This window comes from Mytilus californianus, unplaced genomic scaffold, assembly GCF_021869535.1.
Source record: "Mytilus californianus isolate M0D057914Y unplaced genomic scaffold, xbMytCali1.0.p SCAF_2, whole genome shotgun sequence".
NCBI classification, from domain to species: Eukaryota; Metazoa; Mollusca; class Bivalvia; order Mytilida; family Mytilidae; genus Mytilus; species Mytilus californianus.
The window spans coordinates 75,023,456-75,044,664 of NW_026262668.1; the positions used below are offsets into that span (position 1 = coordinate 75,023,456).

A 21,209-nucleotide genomic window follows, 5' to 3' on the forward strand; every position below is an offset into this window, starting at 1 on the left:
TGTATCCATCTGATGAGTTAAGCCCTTTTCAATAGATTTTTATATATGTTTTTATGTTGTACTGTTACCCCACTGTCTCAGGTTAGGGGAGGGTTGGCGCCTTCAAACTAGTGTAACCCCGCCACATTCTGTATGTTCCTGTCCCAAGTCAAGAGCCTGTAATTCAGTGGTTGTCGTTTGTTGCTGTATATCATAATTGTTTTTCGTTCATTATTTTGTACATTAATCAGGCCGTTAGTTTTCTCGTTTGAATTGTTTTACATTTGTCATTTCGGGGCTTTTTATAGCTGACTTTACGGTATAGGTTTTACTCATTGTTGAAGGCCGTACGGTGACCTATAGTTGGTAATTTCTGTGTCATTTGGTCTCTTGTGAAGAGTTGTCTCATTGGCAATCATACCACATCTTCTTATCTTTATACGACGAGTTAAATTGTTTATAAACTAATAATAGTAATATGTGTTACCAAGATACTGTTTTCATTGACTTTTCGTTGTAATAACGCACACTTTTACTCTGTGTGTATGTATAAACTGGTTATAAGAACACTTGATCAATTAATTAGTTTGAAGTATTCGTGGCGCTCATACGTGGGTTCATACCCGGAACACTTGAGAGTAGAGTTGTATAAAATCAGTTATTCGAATGTTCATATCCGAAGTGTCTTCTGACAAGTAAGTACATTTATAATAGATTGACCAACCGTACTTTTAAATATCTATTTCTTTTTAAAATAATTTAAATTGAAACGGTGTTGGTACTAAATAGTTTTATTTTCAGATGTTTCTTCAAATATGCGTAATTGAATCTTTTCAATCCGATGCAACCGATTTTATTATAATATATAAATATATTTTCAATGATCAGGACCTGTTTTATGCTTTACAAAACTGTAAACGGTAAAGGACTCTGAAATTGAATTTTACTACATTTGGAATAGAGTTGATGAGGTTATTTATTATCTATATCACGAGAAACTACTTCAAAATATCAATTTATTGTATTAATAACTTAATTATCAATATTTAGTTTTTAATGTAGTGTTTTGTTGCCTGCAGCATTTTTTTTGTCTTTGTGTTTCTTTGTGAATTCTTTATGACTGATGATTTTGATTGCATTTTAAATCGTCATCCTTTAGTTTTATAGAAATTTACAATGAAATTTATCGAATTTCGGATACCTGAAAAAACGTAGAATCATAGAGAAAAAACATTTCAATATACCGTCAATGCATACCTGTCCCTTTTCCTTCTATAAACATGTTACATTTTCAAATACTTAACGATGATTTGGTGTATGTAGAGAATTTAATAAAATCAGTTTGATTCATCTTCTAATTCTGTTACATTTTCTTATAAGTTACAACTTGATGTATATATCATTTCCCGCAATCTTCTGAAATGAGATATATCATGGCAAATTTTATTAAACTGTTTTTTGTAATTCATTATACAAGGCCTTGGTTTGCTCTCTGACCATACCATTAAGCCATATCAATTAAAAATAACTATTTCTAAAATACGAATAAAAATTGGCCTATGGGGTAATAAAGTTGATCTACTACACCAATGTATTAGAGATATTCATTTGGTATTAAGCAGTTATCTAGAATTTAATTAAATAGGATGATATTTATTAGGTGTTATGTAACTAATAAAAATAAAAATGGTAGCGCTTCTTATCAAAAATTAAAAATGCAAAGGGAATTAACTGCGACAAAATGTATTGCTCTACATTGGCTATATTGGGCATTTCTATTTTGTATGCTCATTCAATTAGTCCCATGAAAAAGCTTCATATTTGAGTTGCAACTGATATTGTAAAATACATTTTAATATATTTAACTTATAAATAACCTTAAATGTTATATATTATAAAAAATGTTAAGTTATTTTCGAGTTTTAATGATGACCTAAATTGCTCAAATACAATACAAACTATAGCCATGCAGGGAGGGAATTTTCTTCGAATATGGAAAAATTGTCGGTCATGTCCGATTTTTATGCGAAAAAGCTGATATCATTTGTTTTCATATATATGTTTGCTATACAGTTGGAATGTTCAACAAGATGTAGGCTGTGTTTAGCATTTTTCGCAAATTATACGTTTGTTATGTACCTTATAGACTTATGAAACAGTACGACCTTTCTTTCCAATGTTAACTCAAAGATTCTCTTCAACATTTCGCACTAAAAATATCCTTCTATGTAATTTATTAACCGTGTTTTTTAACTCATTATAGATACCAGGGCCCGGTTGTTCAAAATACTGGATAAAGTTATCCACTGGATATATTCTGTATCCACTGGATAACTTCTGTCCACTAGACAAATTTGGTTGTCCATGGACAAAATTTGTCCAGTGTCTAGGGGTTAGGATAAGTTCTTATCCAGGGACTAAATATTGAGGTGTTCTTCTTGCATAAATTGCTTTCCTAACGACGCCTCGTCAATGACTGTCAAACGACCTAAGGCAAATAAGATTCAGGTCAGGAATCTGAGCAAGTTTATTGTCTCCCGTTATTTTCTCGTAGCGGTAGTGGAAATCTCTATACCATGTCCGATTCTGTTACAAAAAAAACATGACTAATCAACTCTTTTTAGCAACACAAGGTTATCCCTTACATAAGGATTCAGTTCAGATGTATATAAATTGACATTTCGTCTTTCCAAAAGTAAAATGGTTGTTATTGGAAATTTGAAATTTCGAATTAAATTCGAGGCAAAAGTAGTTTACATATCTCAATTGATACGTTATGCTCGTGCATGTTCACACTATACTGACTTCATATACAGGAGTGTGCTCCTTACGCAGAAACTGCTCCAACAGAGTTATGAGGAGGAAAGATTAAAAATGACACTCCGTAAATTTTATAGACACCATCACGAATTGGTTGATCTATACGATGTGTCTGTGTCTAAACTAACTAATGACATTTTTACCACGTCTAAGATTGTGGTTTAACATCTATGTCGTCTGTCTGCTAAGTGCCGAACGTGACCTATTCCCGAATATGACTGTTATACCGAGTGTGAATTTGCATTGCTATACGACGTGTCTCGGTATTTTGTACATCCAACATTCATGTATTTATTTTTGATGTTTCTGTTATGGATTCAGTTGGATAATGTGTTATGTCTTATCGTTTGTAATCCAAATAATTATAAAATAGCCTTTCAATACCATTATTGTCATGAAAATTGTTTGGACTGGTATTGTTAAAATAATTGTATAAAGTTCGAGATTGCATATTCGTTACGTAAGTGCGTCACTGTTTGTGATGTCCTGTGATGTATGTGGTTGATGGAAGATGTTCGTTGTTGTTCTGCGGTTTGCATGTTGTGTCGACGATTATATTATTTGTTTGTGCGTTTCTCTGTGATGAGTGTTCTTGTGTGTGTTTTTGCAGTATTTCTGTAATGTAGTGTTGTCATTTTAACGATATTTTTTTTAACATTGTCATATAAGCGGGAGGTTTGGCTTGCCATTAAACCAGGTTCAACCCACCATTTTTTCTTAAAATGTCCTGTACCAAGTCAGGAATATGGCAGTTGTTATCAAATAGTTCGTTTCTATGTATGTTGGCGTTTGTTTTTGTTGCACTTCAGTGTTCCTGTTGTTCCTTTGTTTTCCTCTTATAGTTGATGTGTTTCCCTCGGTTTTAGTTTGTAACCCTGATTCGTTTTCTCTCAATCGATTTATGACTTTTGAACATCGGTATACTACTGTTGCCTTTATTTACCGATGTTCAAATCTCATAAATCCATTTAGAAGATACAAATCAAGGCAACAAAACAAATGAGGGAATGGCATGAACTCTAAAGAAACAAGACCGGACGCGTCTACAGGGTAAGCGTCTCCTGCTATTCATACATACACACATTCCCTATGCAAATCCATATTCAGTAAAAATGTCACAATCAGAAATAGGAAACAATAGGTAAATTTATAGTTGAGATGCTCATTTTGATAGACACAGATCTAAGATTGTGAATACATGTCGCTAATGAAACACAAACGCATCGATCAACCAATTCGTGAAGCTGACCGCAATACTTCTGTTACGTAGTGTCCATGTCAGTCGTTTTTCATCAATTTCAGTTGATTTGGAAGGAGCAAACATATGTTAATGAGGTTCGTTCAGCGTGGATATGGACGAACGTAACGCTTTCGTTGATTCATTGAGATAATATGTATATGTCCATATTATGGGACAAAGGGTATGTTACTGCTGACAAATGGGAAGTTGACAATTGGAAAGTTGAAATTATCACGTTTTTCATAGATTCTAGTTTGAGGTCGTCCTCGTGTGTCAATATCGAGGAAATAATCAAGATAAGAAGCAGAACTTCTAGTTTTGGTCATATTCTGAATTTCAATTTCGCTTGGATATATGAGATGCAAGCACTCACTGAAATGTTGATTATTGAGTGACAGGATACCATCAATATATCTGAAAATGAATGTACAGAACTTTGCTAAGTTCCATTTCTTTTTGTCGTTTGGAAGGTTCTATATCAGTCATGATTTATATGAGCATAAAACCAAGTCGGCCAGTAGGGTTGTACAGTTAGAAATACCGAATATGTGTGTGTTTTCTTTAGTCTATTTTTCTAGGTAAAAAAATTGCAGAATATTTTAGTAAACACATAGACTTTGTAGTCATTATGTTTGATTAAGTAAAACACCAAAAATTCAGAACATGTAACAATAGGTGTTTTTTTTTTTTTTTTTTTTTTTTTTACATCTTTCGGTTTCTTTTTTTGTTGTTGACGTATACCGTATCCCATATCATTGATATTCGAATATAAAATTATTTTTTGTCGTTTTTATTTTTATTCATATCATCCCATACAAAATTTTGCTTATAATGTTAAAATTTAATCAGTGTCTTAACATGTGTCTTTGTTTTTTTTTTTTAGGTAATTTTATTTCTTTCAACGATGAACTGCAATCAGTTATTCAGAATTGTCATTTGGTAAGTTGCGCACGACTCGTGTTTTATGAGAAAAATCTCATATATATAAGCCTAAAATGACTAAACGAAACAGTATAACGACAATTTTATGTGTGCACACGTATTTTAGTTCAATTTAATATTTCATTAATGAATGGGATATTTACCGAACAAAGGTTTTTATTATTTAAGTACCATTCGAGATTAAAACAAAATCACACGATGAAAATACTTTTGCTTTTGTTCATTTTATTTGAACATTTATTATAAATTTTGTGTGAATTTTATGTATTTGCACTTTATCGTCCTATATGAAATATAACTTGTATAAGGTTACGAAAAATCTGCGTTTGTTTTTATTTATAATGCGGAAAATATTTTTTTCCTGGAAACGGTAAAAAGTATGTTTCTATCACACTATGATACAGTTCTTTATTACTTCACCTGAAATTCAACGTAATATAATTTCTTATCTAAAGGTTTTTTTTAACACATTTTCAAATATATTTTTCAGGGTTACCAAGTTGCTGGTGGTAAGAAGTGTTGATATCTTACCTAATACATGTTTTAAAAATATAAAAATGCAAAATGTTGAATCATAATTAACTTAATCCTTTAAACACAAGTTACGTTTCTAAAAAGTTTCTAAAGAACGTTTGAAAGTTCAAAACATATAAAATAAAAGTTAAAGAAAACTTAGAAAATACCGATTGTAAATACTAATTTCGAAATGTTGGGGGCATTAAGTATTTAAAAGGGACTTAATACAGTGTGTAGATACGTGCAAATGTAAAGACGTTAAGACGGATACCAAAGTGTAACATGAAACAAATGTCGAATACATACGAATACACTATATTAATATATAATAGCCGAGTGCTCTAAGTAGTCTAACTATTGTATCACTAGCCTGTCAACACCGAGGTTGTGAGTTTGAAACCCGCACGTGGTAGGTGTGCTCGACTCCAATTTTCTTGCCGAAGGTCGGTGATTCTCTCCGAGTACTATGACTACCTCTACCAAAAAAAATGACCGCTACGAAATAGCCATTAGTGTTGAAAGTGGCGTTAAACTCCAATCAACAAGCAATTAATCAATCCAACTCATTCTATTTCATTTCATTTCATTTCATTTGTTTTAATATCGAATAATATTCATATTTTTGTTATGAGATTATTTAACTTGCCCAGTATTTATAAATATCCCCCATAGAAAACACAAAATAGACAATTTAAAAGATAGACGTACATGTAAATCGTAAGTTATATTCATGCATATGATACAATAGTATATCCATTGGATGAGATGTTCCTGACGCAACGTTTGGATCGTATCGGTGGTCTCGTGGTAGTTTGATAACCTCGAGTGCAGGAGGTCTAAGTTCAATCCCCTGTCAGGTCAAACCAGAGACTAGAAAATTGATATTTGCAGCTATATTTCTCGATTAACATTTCAGAATTCAGGGGAAACAAACTGGTAAAAATGAGGCGAAAGATGTGTCCGGGAAGGTTTTATGTCTTTCTATTTCATGTGTTTGCCATTACATTTGGGAGCTATTAAACATTAAACAGGCTTGATTAAACAGTTTTGGTTAAGTACAACGTAGGGTAGTCCTATGGCAATCATACCAAATCTCCTTTTTTTATATCTTCACCATCAACAAGTCATCGTCCTGAATTTGTACGTTATTGTTTGCTTCTGAACGTCAAACATCTCCACCCATCAATCAATCAATAAATCTAATGTGCTTATAATACATTTGGAATAGCCTCAACTAAATACGTCTTTTTTGTAGTTGATAGAATGTCAGTGTACCATAAGTATCGTAGATCCAGAATGGAACAAACAGTGGTATCTTGTAAGTGTACAAATAAGAAACAAAAAAAGTTCTGGCATGTTTTTTTTTTCATTTCAATTGAACCGTTTGGATATTATGATTTAATTAAAATGTCGTAATACCGAGTTGGATGAATCCAAAATTGGTAACATCACTGTAGATAAATTATCCTTGCCTAAAAATGTGCTATTGCTACATGAGTAAGAGGAAAAACAGATAAAAAGGGAAGAAATTCAAGAGAGTAATCATACTTCAACGAAAGACATACAACACCATAGACAACGGATTTAAGGAAGACGAAGCCACCAAACCCCCTGGAGATGAAATTATGTACTCAGTGACAATTTGCCAACACTAAAGGAGTATCGAAATCTTGATTATTATTTTTCATTTCGTATGTGCATATCACTTGAAGTAAACATATTTTTACAATGTATACTACTAATTCTTTTTTAAATTTACTGCAATAAAAATGCATTATAGTCTTGTGTACTATTTTTTTTGTGTCAGAAAGTTTTTTGTTGTAATGAAATATCATTGGTATATTCATGTTCTGTAAACTTACTGTTTATAGAATGGTGAATTCTTCGAAACAGGAAGATTTTTCAACCCCAAGGCATAGATTGCCTGAGACGAATTTTGCACAATCTTCCGGAATTTTCGTTTTTTTAATATTCTTCAATTTCGTATTGGAAATGGCTTGCCAACTGTTTTGATTCGCGCACCGCTGATGAGTCTTATTTACACGAAACGTTCGTTTGGCATACCAAATTGTACGCCTGGTATCTGTGACGTGTTTTTATACATTTGTAGTAGATTGCAACTTACCTCAAAACAGTTAGTTGTATAACACTTATCAATGAGTTATTGGTTACAACTTTTATTATTCAACAAACGATTAATTTGTTTTACTCATTACCAAACCAAACACACGTGGCATACTTGAAATGTATATCTTACAAATGTTTACATCTTGATGTACCAATGGAAGTTACAAAGAGGAAATTCAACTCGTATAGTGAACTATCAATAGCTCAATAGGTGCAAAACGATACAATGATGTTTATAAAACTTCCAACATAGCATGGGAATTCAAAATATAAGTAGACAATACTTATGCTCAAACTTATACTACAACAGATAAACATTTTAGCAAACTTTAAAAACTCACGTAAATTACGTTTGTTTTTTGGTCTTTTTCTTTTAAGCCATGGCGTTTTCATTTTATTGTCGACTTTGAGTTTGAATGTCAACTTGGCATGTTTTGCCTCTCTATACATGGAGTATAAGCCTAGCAGTGCCAGAGAAATGTTATTTCTTCTTTTTTAAGGGTATCGCATTAAAAGATAATGGAATTCCAAAACTTGCAATAGGTAGGAAAAGATGAAATAAGTTAATTTTTGAAGTAGACGATCTACCTCTTGCTTATGTTAATAATTTTTCATTTGAGCATTTGCGAAAATGTCGAGATCCTGACTTCAAATTGATTCCTATCACTTTCAGCAAAAGAACAGAATGTATAGATATGACATGAATGTAATGCCAGCATGGAGAAGTTGTGTTGATGGTACTGGAGTGACAGTGGGTGTTGTTGACAAAGGGGTTGAGGATCATAGTGACCTAAACATTGTGAGTTAAATTCTGTGTTCTCCGTCAGAATATCGAAAAGTAAAAAATGTTCAACGACTTCAGCAGTTTTATTTATCGAAGTGATTCTGAATTGAATATTTATGAGGTTATGAATTATGAATATGCAAAGTTTATCTCATTTAAATTTACAAAATTATCAACCGAAGTTGCCGTGGAGTATATTCTAACATACAGAAAACAAATTGCAACGTTATTTTTTTATTGACATTCTTGATTGAAAATCGCGTATCCCTTTCTTTTAATTCAATTTTATATTAACATTTATCTATTCTTATAATTATAAGTTGTTGGTATCTTCATGGTTTTCACTTGAATAGAACCGGAAATAGGAATTCGTCAAAGAGCCAGCAACACTAATTACTCATACACTTTTAGAAGTCACTGTGTAGCCTTCAACACTATTTGGGTGTCTATACACAATTCTAAGCTCTCAATAGCTATTTTCAAAAAAAGTTTGAATAAATTTTACAGATTCTTTCAAAGATATACAATCAACACCAATATCTCCAAATAAAAAAGCCATTACAAGATGACAAAAGGACTGAATCTCCTGAATAGAAAATGAAGAAAACGATGCAAACATAACACAAAGCATTACTTTTTCTTAAATGTTATGAAGAATAAAGAAGTTATTGCCTCATTCTTTTAAAATAATAAATAAAAAAAGGATACGTTAGACTTATCAATAAACGGAACGAATGGAAAACAACCGTCATATTCCTGACTGGTAGAGGCATTTTCCCACTTGTATGAAATTGTTTATTGTTCTAAATGATACATTGTGTTATGTCTCTTTTTTTTTTGTCTGTTTTGCTTTATCGTTTTGCAAACAATTTGTTCTTCTAGAATAGGTATCTGGATACTTCGAGAAGACAGAGATGGGAAGATCAATACAATGCTAGGTAGGCAAAATTAGTGGTTTAAGAACGACAAGGCCTACGAGTTAATGAAATATTTCGTGACATATTCAATTGTACAATTATATTTCTATCAAGCTAACAAAGTAACATTTGAGATATTTTATATGAGGTCCGACAATGAACATTTACTAACGATATAATTTTGTAACACAACTGCTGTATTTATCATGCATATAGATAGGTTAGGTACCGTGTATGATATTGGCATTTTCATAATCTGATGCATTCTGGGTAAAAAATTAAAAAGCGTTATCAAAACGTTATGATTGTATAACAACATGCTTACCCGTTAAAGTTCAACTTAAGATTTAACGTTACTTTATTCAATGAAATTGGACGTAGTCCTTTAAGTTCAGAAATGGTGAACTGAGCGCTAAAATGTAACTTTCGTCATATGAAGCATACTATTCTACGTTTTGTACATTTTAGGACACGCCAGTCATCAAGGGTAAGCAAACATACTTTCCAACAAAGACATTAAAGGTTTGGGTACACATGCAAAGTCTAATTGGTTATAATGCTGTATTTCAATTTATTAATCTTTTGTTACAGTTGTCACTAAGACAAAGCGAAATGCACAATAGGACATGCCTACCATTTTAGATTTACTCTTGGATTTAGATGGGAAATTTTATTGGTTAAAACATTAGTTTAAAAAAGTAATAGAATGTACTAAGTTTTAAATTATCACATTTTCAGTTGTTCTCTTCTTGAAAGATTTTTCAAATACTTTGATAAATATATGTTACGACAGGGAACATTCTCTATTCTTTAAGGGCATACGTCGATATGTCGCAAAGGTAGAAAATAATACATCCAAATTTAATGCGTGTTTTTCGCAACGTTGTTAAGGTTAAGCATCCACAACTTGTGAAAAGTAATTCGTACAGTGTATTGATGTACGACATGATTTACTGCACGACAGTTTTGCATTAAGAATACATCACGATGCAATTTAGCGTCCAAAAAAAGAAAATGGGATCGCCAGCTTTTGGAAAACTTTACAAAACACCTGGAGAAATATCTCTTTTCGTTTGAAAGTTGTTTTTATTTCGGAAAAGTACTGAAAAATGAAATTTTGTGTTTTTACATAACACATGCATATTTTAAGTTGAAATATCTCGAAAAGTAAACCATAGAGGTAAATGTTTATTTGCTAATTTCGAAATTGCATTTCTAATTTGTCTTTGTGTCAAAGTCTTAAGGAGAGTGTGGACATGGACGAGCGTAACGTATTCATTGTTTCATTGAGATAATATGTATATGTCCATACTATGGGACAGAAGGTATGTTGTTGACACGAATTATCATTGATATGGTCATAATTTTAAATAAACTAATTACAAAACTTTGAATTTTTCGAAATACTAAGGATTTTCTACCCCAGGAATAGATTACCTTAGCTGCTGTATTTGGCAAAACGTTTTTTAATTTTTGGTCCCCAAAGCTCTTCAACTTCGTACTTTGTTTGGCCTTTTTATCTTTTTGGATTCGAGCGTCACTGATGAGTCTTTTTCTAAACGGAACGCGCGTCTGGCGTACACAATTTCAAACCTGGTATCTATGATGAGTTTATTTACTACTGACAAATAAGAAGTTGACAATTTGAAAGCTGAAATCACGTTTTTCATAGATTCTAGTTTGAGGTCGTCCATGTGTGTCAATATTCAGGAAATGATCAAGATATTAAACAGAACTTATCCTGAATGTCAATTTCACTAGGATATATGAGATGCAAGCACTCACTGAAATTTTGATTATTGAGTGACAGAATACATCAATATATCCGAAAATAAATTTACAGAACTTTGCAAAGTTCTTTTTTCTTTTTTTCGTTTAGAAGGTTCTTTATGATGAATGCTTCATATGAGTATTAAAACAAGTCGGCCAGTAAGATTGTACAGCTAGTACACATTGGAATACCGTATATGTTTGTGTTTTTTTTTCAATCAAAATTTCTACCGAAGTTACTTTGGAGTATATTCATATAACATACAAAAAACAAATTTCACCGTCATTATTTTTTTATTGACATTCTTGATTGAAAATTGAGTATCCCATTCTTCTATATCAATTTTATTTTTACATTTATCTAATCATATAATTATAAGTGGTTGGTAACTTCTTTTTTTTCGCTTGAATAAAATTAGAAATAAGAACTCGTCAAAGACTCAGCAACACTATATCACAAATTACTGGGACTCTTTTAAAAGTCATCGTGTAGTCTACAACACTATAACACTATTAAGGTGTCTATACACTATTCTAAGCTCTCAATAGCTATTTCCGAAAAAGTTTGGATACATTTTACAGATTCTTTTAAAGATATACAATCAACACCAATATCTCCAAATAACAAAACTATTACAAGATGACAAAAGAGAAGTAAAAAAAACCTGACAAAATCAAACGTTAGACTTAATCAATAAACGAAACGAATGAAAAAGAACCGTTATATTACTGACTTGGTACAGGTATTTTCCGAAGAAAATGGAGCGTTAAACCTGAATTGATAGCTAGCTTAACCTCCCACTTGTATGACAGTTTTTTTTAAAGTTCCAAATGATACATTGTGTTATGTCTTTTTTGTCCGTTTTACTTTATCATGTTGCAAACAATTTGTTCTTTTAGAATAGGCATCTTGATAACAGGAGAAGACCGAGATGGGAAGATCAATACAATGCTAGGTAGGCAAAATTAGTGGTTTAAGAACGACAAGGCCTACGAGTTAATGAAATATTTCGTGACATATTCAATTGTACAGTATCAATTATATTTCTATCAAGCTAACAAAGTAACATTTAGGATATTTTATATGAAGTGAGACAATATACATTTACCAACGATATAACTCTGTAACACAATTGCTGTATTTATCATGCATATAGATAGGTTAGGTACCGTGGATGATATTAACATTTTAGTATCTAGTGCATTCTGGGTAAGATAGTGAAAAACTTAATCAAAACGTTTTGATTGCACAACAACATACTTGCCCGTTAAAGTTCAACTTAAGATTTAACGTTACTTTATTCAATGAAATTGGACGTAGTCCTTTAAATTCAGAAATGGTGAACTGAGCGCTAAAATGTAACTTTCGTCATATGAAGCATAATATTCTACATTTTGGACATTTTTAGGACACGCCAGCCATCACGGGTAAGCAAACATTCTTTCTAACAAAGACATTAAAGGTTTTGTTACACTTGCAGTGTGTAATTGGTTGTAATATTGTATTTCATTTGATAAACTATTGTTACAGTTGTCACTTAGACAGTGCGGAATGCACAATAGGACATGCCGTACCATTTCAGATTTACTCTTTGATTTAGATGGGAAATTTTATTGGTTAAAGCATTAGTTTGAAATCAAAAGAACTGTACTAAGTTTTTATTTATTACATTTTCAGTTGTTCTCTTACTAATACTTTGATAGATATATGTTACAACAGGGAGTATTTTCTTTTCTTTTAAGGGCATACGATATGTCGCAAGGGTAGATAATAATACATCCAACTTCAATGCGTGTTTTTCGCAATGTTGCTAAGGATAAGCATCGATCATTCGCGGAAAAAAATACTAACGTCATCAAATGGATTATTTTGATTTTGGAAGTATTTGCATAAGAAAACGACGATAATGTATTTTAAGCACTTGAAATCTACTGCTGGTCATAAAATATAAGATGGATCATTGGTATATATATATCCTCCGATAGAATTTTCTTATACGTTGCCAGAATGTAGATTTTTCCATCCTTTTTTCAAAAATAGAATAAAAAGTATGGGTCACCGTGCAATTTTTCAAGCTACTAGTCCTGCAAAATTGCCCCAATTTGCATAGATTGTTCATGAAAAAACACTTTTTTGTGAATAAAAGAGATAGAATTTTGAAATAAAATACTAGAAGATAGGTTTTAAAATATGATTTAAGAAAATAAAAAGAAAAAATGGTGTCACCGTCCTTGTTTTCTTGCAACAAGTAAACATTGAAAATTTCTCTATCATTTCTTTATAAAAAAAATTTACTGTTTGAGTTATCTCTCCTTAAATGGCGAATTAAATTTGATTCGAACAAACATAAACATTTAGTATTTGATAAATCAGTCTAAATAATGCAATAAATTACTTATTTTCTTTTATTCAAATAAACAGTCTAACCCATTAATTGCCAATCTATCTAAAAATTTGCGGATTTAAGCAAATAACTATACCTATTGAGAACGAACTACTATTTTACAATCAGAGATGGTGGTATACCTTATCACAAGTGAAGACTGTTTACTTTTCTAATGTCAATCAATTGGTATATGACAATATTTTGTACAGCGTATTGATGTACGATGGGTATTACTGCACGACAATGTTGCATTAAAAATACACTACGACGCAATTTAGCGACAAAAAAGGAAAATGGGATCGCCAGCTTTTGGAAAACTAGGTTTTCTATTTGTAGCTAAACAATTAGCACATGGCTTCTATTTTTTTTTCTTTTGCAATCGACTTTGTACTGTCTCAAGAATTTTTTTTTTTCGAAATTGAAAGAAAAAAATCAACGCTAGATTTTTTCTGTATGCATTATTGGCGAGATAATTGTCTATGGCTTTTAATTACCAATAATTGCATGATTTAAAGAAAAACAATATTCGCATTCAGCCTATAAAATTAAAAAAACACTTTGCCAAAAAATATCTCTTTTCGTTTGAATGTTTTGTCATTTTTTGGAAAATTACCGAAAAATGAAACATATGTATATTTCAGTAGAATCATTTTGAAAAGTAAGTCATAGAGGTATATTTTTCGTTGCATATTTCGATATGTCATACTAGTATCCAAATTGTGTTTCAAAGAAAAGGAAAAATCAAACAGAATTTTTTTCGGTTTTATGTATCGTATGCCCTTAACTGACTATGAATATTGGAAAAAAAACAATGTTTTTCATCTTTCATACATGACATATCCAGGTAAACCAAAATATTTTAAATCATTTTTTTTCAATACTGATGATAGAAGACACAATCTTGAATCCGTGCATATATAAATTCTAGCGGCACATTCCCTCTTCGTAGGAGTAATGAAATACGATTGTGTGCTTTACATAAAGTCCACTTTTATGATGATTCTTTGTTATATATCTTTCCTGTTTCCAAGTAATAATATGGATTTTAAGAGAATTATATTATCTAAAAAGTTATTACAGTCAAGTTGAAAGTTTGCCATCATGAAATTATATGATCGTATAGCCTAGGCGATGAACCAGAAAATTGGCAAATTAGTTCAACTTAAATTGAATGTTCAACAACTAACTATTTAATAATAAACTCATCATAGATAACAGAATTAAAATTGTGTACGCCAGACGCGCGTTTCGTCTACAAAAGACTCATTAGTGACATTCGAATCAATCATTTAAAAAAAGACCAAATAAAGTACGAAGTTGACGAGCATTGAGGACCCAAACTTCTGAAAGAGGGACGAAAGATACCAGAGGGACAGCCAAACTCATAGATCGAAAACAAACTGACAACGCCATGGCCAAAAATAAAAGACAAACAGACAAATAATAGTACAGATGACACAACATAGAAAACTAAAGACTAAGCAACACGAACCCCACCAAAAACTGGGGGTGATCTCAGGTGCTCCGGAAGGGTAAGCAGATCCTGCTCCACATGTGGCACCCGTCGTGTTGCTTATGTTATTACAAATCCGGTAAATAGTCTAATTCGGTAAGTCACATTCGTGAAAAGGGAAGGGTATTGCAGTTACGACATAAGGAACATATCCGATATCATCTGTGAAATGGTTATTCCATAACGGTCAACCAATTCGTGATGGCGTCCGTAAAATTTACGAAGGGATGATTTCAACTTCACCATTTGGAACTCTTGGTTTAATAGCTTCCTTGTGAGCAGCAATCCTCTATCAAGGAAATCATGATAGGAAACACAAGCCCGGGAATATCGTATCAATTGGGAGATATATACTCCGTATGCAGGCGCTGCTGGAATGTTGCTACATAGAAATGGAAAGTTCACAATTTGGAAGCTGAAATCATCTCTTTTGTCGTAAAGTTTTGTTTTCAACCGACCCTCATTGTCAATTTCTAGATGTAAGTCAAGATATGAGGCAGACTTAACTGTATCTGTAGTATCCTTTATCTCTAGTTCGATGGGATAGATTCGATCAACATAGTTACCAAATTTTGTATTATTTAGTGAGAGAACATCATCTATATAGCGGAACGTAGAGTTAAAGGATATTGCTAACTTCTTATCTTTCTTCCTAAGAAGTTCCTGTATGAAGTCAGCCTCATAATAATAAAGAAACAAGTCGACAAGAAGAGGGGCACAATTAGTTCCCATTGGAATTCCGACAGTCTGTTGAAAAACCTTTCTGCTGAAAGGTTTTGCCACTACAGCTAAAGTTATCTTATAATAGAGATATTTATTTCCCATTTTATTTGGTCCAGATTTACGTGAAACCAAATATGCACTTAGATTGATCATATTTGCAATTTTTAAACACCAAGATAATTGTCCTTTCATTCTCAAATATCAAGACAATTTGTTTATATTTAAAATATTTATTTACTAAAATATTGCTATATACTTTGTATACGTACTGTCATTGAAAAAAGAAATTCAGCTTTTTTTGTAAATTGAAAAACATTGATTGAAATGTTCGGTTTATCGCACCATTGCTTACACTTAACTGCTATGGAAATATTTAATATAGCTTTTTAATTTCTTTAAAAAGGAAGGCTTTGGGTATTATAGGAACAGCCAGACTAGTCGATATCAAGAAATATTAAAGTAAGTTAAATAGAAAGATTTTCAAGATTTGTCCAAGTTTTTCAATCATCACATCCCAGTTAGAAATAAACTCATCATATATACCAGGATTAAACAATAAGAAGATGTTGAATTGAAAAATAGCTGACAAAAAAAGGAAGTTGGAATAAACTTTCTGACGTCATTACGTATAAAAAAGATTGGAATGTATTTGTTAATGCAACTTGAGATAATATTATGATTTTCACGACTCACTCGAAGGAACAAGATATTATTTGACATAGAAGAAAGATAATGGTAATACATCTGTTTCATCAAGAGAACAAATCAACACAGAATAAGATCAAAATGACACTCAATCAACTGGCGGTTTGTAGTTATTTAGAGTGACAAATGTCCCTATTCAATAAGTCCAAATCGATAAGGGCCTACATAACAGTTACAAAAATCTACAAAGACGAACAAGGATAACATCATCGCCAGAATGAAAGACAAAAATAAATGACAACTACTGAATGAACAAGTGGACTATTTTAAAGATGTGTAGAAAAAATCCCTTAATAAACATATAAAAAGTCCAGAAAAACAAACACCACCTCCATTCGTTCATATATCGATATAGCAAAAACAGAAAAAAATATACGCGATAACTAAGTAGCATATAACCAAAAACCATAGGACAACTCAAAATAAATATAGCATATACCTAGAACTTTCAGGAGCATTTCATCCAGCAGCGATGTAACAAGTGAACAAAAATCTTTCCTCTTTTGTGTGCTGTATGGTTTTTGACTCCTTGTTTGCGTCTTTTGCCTTTTCTTTCTATTTTGTTTGCATATCTATTCATTTACTGCATTGTTTTTATTTCATTTCAAGACATGGCACAAGAGTAGCCGGTATTGTGGCAGCGAAGAAGAATCAGATGGGTATAATTGGAATTGCATTTGGAGCCCAAATTGCTGGTAAGTTGATTGATGATGTTATAATTTGATACATGGATATTTGTAACCAAATCGAGAACCTTCAAAATGTTTACACTCAATGCATTTTTATTTAGATATTTTTTTTAAAGTTAAGCTAACTTTTTTTTATAGTACTGGGTCGATACCTCTGCTGGGGGACTATCAGTCCCCGAGGATATCATCAGAACAGTAGTCAGTACTTCGGTACTGTCATAATTTATAACAAACCTTTCTGAACTTGTCCGTTTATAAAGTTTGAAACTATAAAGAAACTAAGGTTTCAACTCCCTTAGGCAGAGTTGACCTTGGATGGATTTGGTTTTTTAGCTCACCTCGCCCAAAAGGGCCAAGTGAGCTTTTCTCATCACTTGGCGTCCGTCGTCCGTCGTCGTCCGTCGTCGTCCGTTAACTTTTACAAAAATCTTCTCCTCCGAAACTACTGGGCCAAATAAAACCAAACTTGGCCTAAATCATCCTTAGGGTATCTAAAAAATGTATTCGATGACCCCGCCTATCAACCCAGATGGCCGCCATGGCTAAAAATAGAACATGGGGTTAAAATGCAGCTTTTGGCTTATATCTCTGAAACGAAAGCATTAAGAGCAAATCTGACGAGGTAAAATGTTCATCAGGTCAAGATATATCTGCCCTGAAATTTTCAGATACATCAGAAAACTCGTTGTTGGATTGCTGCCCCTGAATTGGTAATTTTATGGAAATTTTGCAGTTTTTGGTTATTATCTTGAATATTATAATAGATAGAGATAAACTGTAAACAGCAAAATTGTTCAGCAAAGTAATATCTACAAATAAGTTAAATGATCAAAATTGTCAATTGGCCCCATAAGAGTGATTGCCCTTTAAAGTAAATTTTTCACAATTTTTCTTAAATTTTTGTAATCTTTTACAAAAATCTTCTCCTCTAAAACTACAGGGGCAAATAAAACCAAACTTCACCTAAATCATCCTTAGGGTATCTAGTTTAAAAAATGTATCCGATGACCCCGCCCATCAACCACGATGGCCGCCATAGCTAAAAATAGAACATGGGGTAAAATGCAGTTTTTGGCTTATATCTCTGAAACTAAAGCATTTAGAGCATATTTTAGAAGTAAAAATGTTCATCAGGTCAAGATTTATCTGCCCTGAAATTTTCAGACGCTTCAGACAACCCGTTGTTGGGTTGCTGCCCCTGAATTGGTAATTTTAAGGACATTTTGCAGTTTTTGGTTGTTATCTTGTTATAATAGATAGAGATAAACTGTAAACAGCAAAATCGTTCAACAAAGTAAGATCTACAAATAAGTCAAACATGACCAACATGTCAATTGACCCCATATCGAGTTATTGCCCTTTAAAGTAAATTTTTAACAATTTTTCTTAAATGTTTGTAATCTTTTACAAAAATCTTATCCTCTGAAACTACTGGGCCAAATTAAACCAAACTTGGCCTAAATCATCCTTAGGGTATGTGGTTAAAAAAATGTATCCGATGACCCTGCCCATCAACCAACATGGCCGACATGGCTAAAAATAGAACATAGGGGTAAAATGCTCCTGAATAAGGATTTTTTTACCCTCTTTTGTGTTTTGAGCAAAAACTAAAGAAGATAGTGAGAAACTAAACAGACTAAAAGATCAGTAATACAAGATCAACAAAATAGAGATTTTTTTCTAATCTCGTCTACAATGTTGGAGAGTGTCCTTTGTTAGATATGCACATAGACCAAGGTGAGCGACACAGGCTCTTTAGAGCCACTAGTTTTTTGTAATATCCTTTTTGGTTATATAGCTCTTCACCTGTTTTGGTTTTTATACATCCTTGGCTTTCAAATATTCGGCTTTGAGCTTTGAGCTCTGAGCGTTCCCGATGAAGGTAAATCCAGAAAAGCGCTTCGGACGCATGAAATTTTTAACGTGTTGTTTTAATTTTTTTACAGCACTGGATCGATACCTCTGATGGTCAACTATCAGTCCCCGATGGGTATCATCAGCTCAGTAGTCAGGACTTCGGTACTGACATGATTTATAACTTTTCCGTTTATAAATTTTGTAATTATAAAGATACTAAGGTTCCAACTCCCTTAGGCAAAGTTAACCTTAGATTGATTTGGCAGTTTTTATGTCCTTTTTAGTTATATAGCTCTTCAACTGTTTTGGTTCTTGACCTTCAAATATTTGATTTGAGCATTCCTGATGAAGGTAAATCAAGAAAAGCGCTTCGGACGCTTGAAATATTTAACGTGTTGTTTTCATTATTTTACAGCACTGGGTCGATACTTCTGCTGGTGGACTATCAGTCCCCGATGGTATGATCAGCTCAGTAGTCAGTACTTCGGTACTGACTGAACTGATTTATAACAAACTTTCTAAACTTGTCCGTTTATCAATTTTGTAATTATAAAGAAACTTAGGATTCAACACCCTCAGGGAAAGTTGACCTCGGATGGATTTGACTGTTTTTTTAGATTCGGTTATATAGCTCTTCAACTGTTTCGGCTCTTATAAATCCTTGACATTCAAATGTTCGGCTTTGAGCGTCCCTGATGAAGGTAAATCCAGAAAAGCGCTTCGGACACTTGAAATATTTAACGTGTTGTTTTCATTATTTTAAGGCTCAATTTTAGTCTTTTTTTTACATGAATCTGCTCTATTCCATTCTTTGTCTCCCGTCATTTGACAAGAGTTACTTTTTTGTAAAGCAGTATCATTAACTAAGTAATTAGAACGGTTAGCACAAACACACACATACACACATACACACAGAGGAAATTCTATTAACCAAACTAAACACAATAACCGCCAAATGAAAAATCGTTGTTATACTAGTTATGTGTATCTTTTTTATTTCGCTTTGCCGATGGTGAGGTTTTTACTTTAGATATGAAAATCAAAATACCGCGGAATAAAACTAGTTTTTGTTATTAACAAATAACTACATGTCTATTATATGCATTTGGTTTTTGTCTTGCAGATGTACAAATAGCATCATCATCCGTATTTGAAAATTTCAATGCGTCTTTATTGAGACATCGTGATGATGTTATAGATATATACAGTTGTAGTTTTGCCAACTTCCATACTGGAACGAAGACCTATCCTTTGCTTCACGAACAAAAAAGTGCCTTAGAATCTGGAACAACCCAGGTGAATAAATTTCTTAAGAATACAATAAAAAATGTTGAACTGTATTCCTTGACAATTACTCAATAATACTTGAAACGAGAACTGCTTTATGAACATTAATAATGTTTATTAGCAAATGGCCTGTGATAAATGAAATTACTGTATGTCAAATACAGCTGTCTAGTTTTGGTTATACATTGATGTTACACTATCCCTCAGATATTTAAGAAGGTAAGAAATTCAAATATTTAAATGAATCATGTTATAAAAAACAAATCATTAACTTAACAGGGGTAAAGCATTTTCCCCCGTTATATGTGCGCTCACAATGTCAATAAGAGAAATTGAAATTTCAAAGTTGACAAAATTTGCTGAGTTCAATCCACAGCTTAGCATAAATTCTAGTTAAACATTGTTTTCTCTATCGAGCATTCGTTTCTTGTCCACTTCCAGCAATTTATGTATGTTTTCAACTTTATTTATTATATGAAAAAAAATTATAGATCAGGAAACTGTATAACACATTTTCTTTAATAAACATTGCCGGATGAGAATCTGTTGCAAGAAAGACACAGACCTATTTAATATCCTTAAGAGTATCAATTAATTTTCTGATCACAAAATAATAAGAAATAAAAATATGATAGTCTTGTTTACTCCAAGATGGCAGCATAATCATAACTGAAGGTAAACGAGATATAAAAGGAGGCAGAAGGTACCAAAGAGACAATTAATATTCATAAGTCGAAGATTGATAGAAAACATCACGGCAAAACAAACTATAAAACGACGAAAAGACAACCAACAGGCAAACAAAACAATTCATAGTAAACTTGATACTGAGCAGCTCGAACCCTACCAAAAAATGAATGATATACTGGGTAGTTAGAAGATATAAAGTAAACGCCAAGCCGTTCTCAGTCAGATAGCATCCTGTGAAGTCTCTGCAAATTACTCTGGTATCG

The 21,209-nt window shown here is 32.4% G+C and overlaps 2 protein-coding genes across 11 annotated transcripts in view; both read left to right on the forward strand.

The window, feature by feature from the left end:
- The first annotated feature begins 617 nt into the window (after positions 1 to 617).
- Positions 618 to 21,209, forward strand: part of LOC127730301 (endoprotease aex-5-like) — a 57,485-nt gene continuing 36,893 nt past the window's right edge. Inside the window, exons 1-12 of one of the 3 annotated variants that reach the window (XM_052238633.1) lie at positions 618 to 674; positions 4,923 to 4,978; positions 5,472 to 5,490; positions 6,753 to 6,815; positions 8,298 to 8,423; positions 9,291 to 9,346; positions 9,794 to 9,812; positions 11,996 to 12,051; positions 12,505 to 12,523; positions 16,122 to 16,177; positions 17,033 to 17,118; positions 20,093 to 20,265. In XM_052238633.1, coding sequence (XP_052094593.1) covers positions 4,944 to 4,978; positions 5,472 to 5,490; positions 6,753 to 6,815; positions 8,298 to 8,423; positions 9,291 to 9,346; positions 9,794 to 9,812; positions 11,996 to 12,051; positions 12,505 to 12,523; positions 16,122 to 16,177; positions 17,033 to 17,118; positions 20,093 to 20,265 — 708 coding nt within the window. In that variant the 5' untranslated portion in view covers positions 618 to 674; positions 4,923 to 4,943. The remainder of the gene's footprint in view (positions 675 to 4,922; positions 4,979 to 5,471; positions 5,491 to 6,752; positions 6,816 to 8,297; positions 8,424 to 9,290; positions 9,347 to 9,793; positions 9,813 to 11,995; positions 12,052 to 12,504; positions 12,524 to 16,121; positions 16,178 to 17,032; positions 17,119 to 20,092; positions 20,266 to 21,209) is intronic. The other 2 variants (XM_052238631.1, XM_052238632.1) reach the window with 2 other exon arrangements.
- LOC127730300 (furin-like protease kpc-1) overlaps positions 668 to 21,209 on the forward strand; it is a 131,142-nt gene continuing 110,600 nt past the window's right edge. For all 8 annotated transcript variants that reach the window (XM_052238621.1, XM_052238626.1, XM_052238627.1 and 5 more), the window contains exon 1: positions 668 to 678. The gene's annotated coding sequence lies outside the window, so the exon portion shown is untranslated. The remainder of the gene's footprint in view (positions 679 to 21,209) is intronic.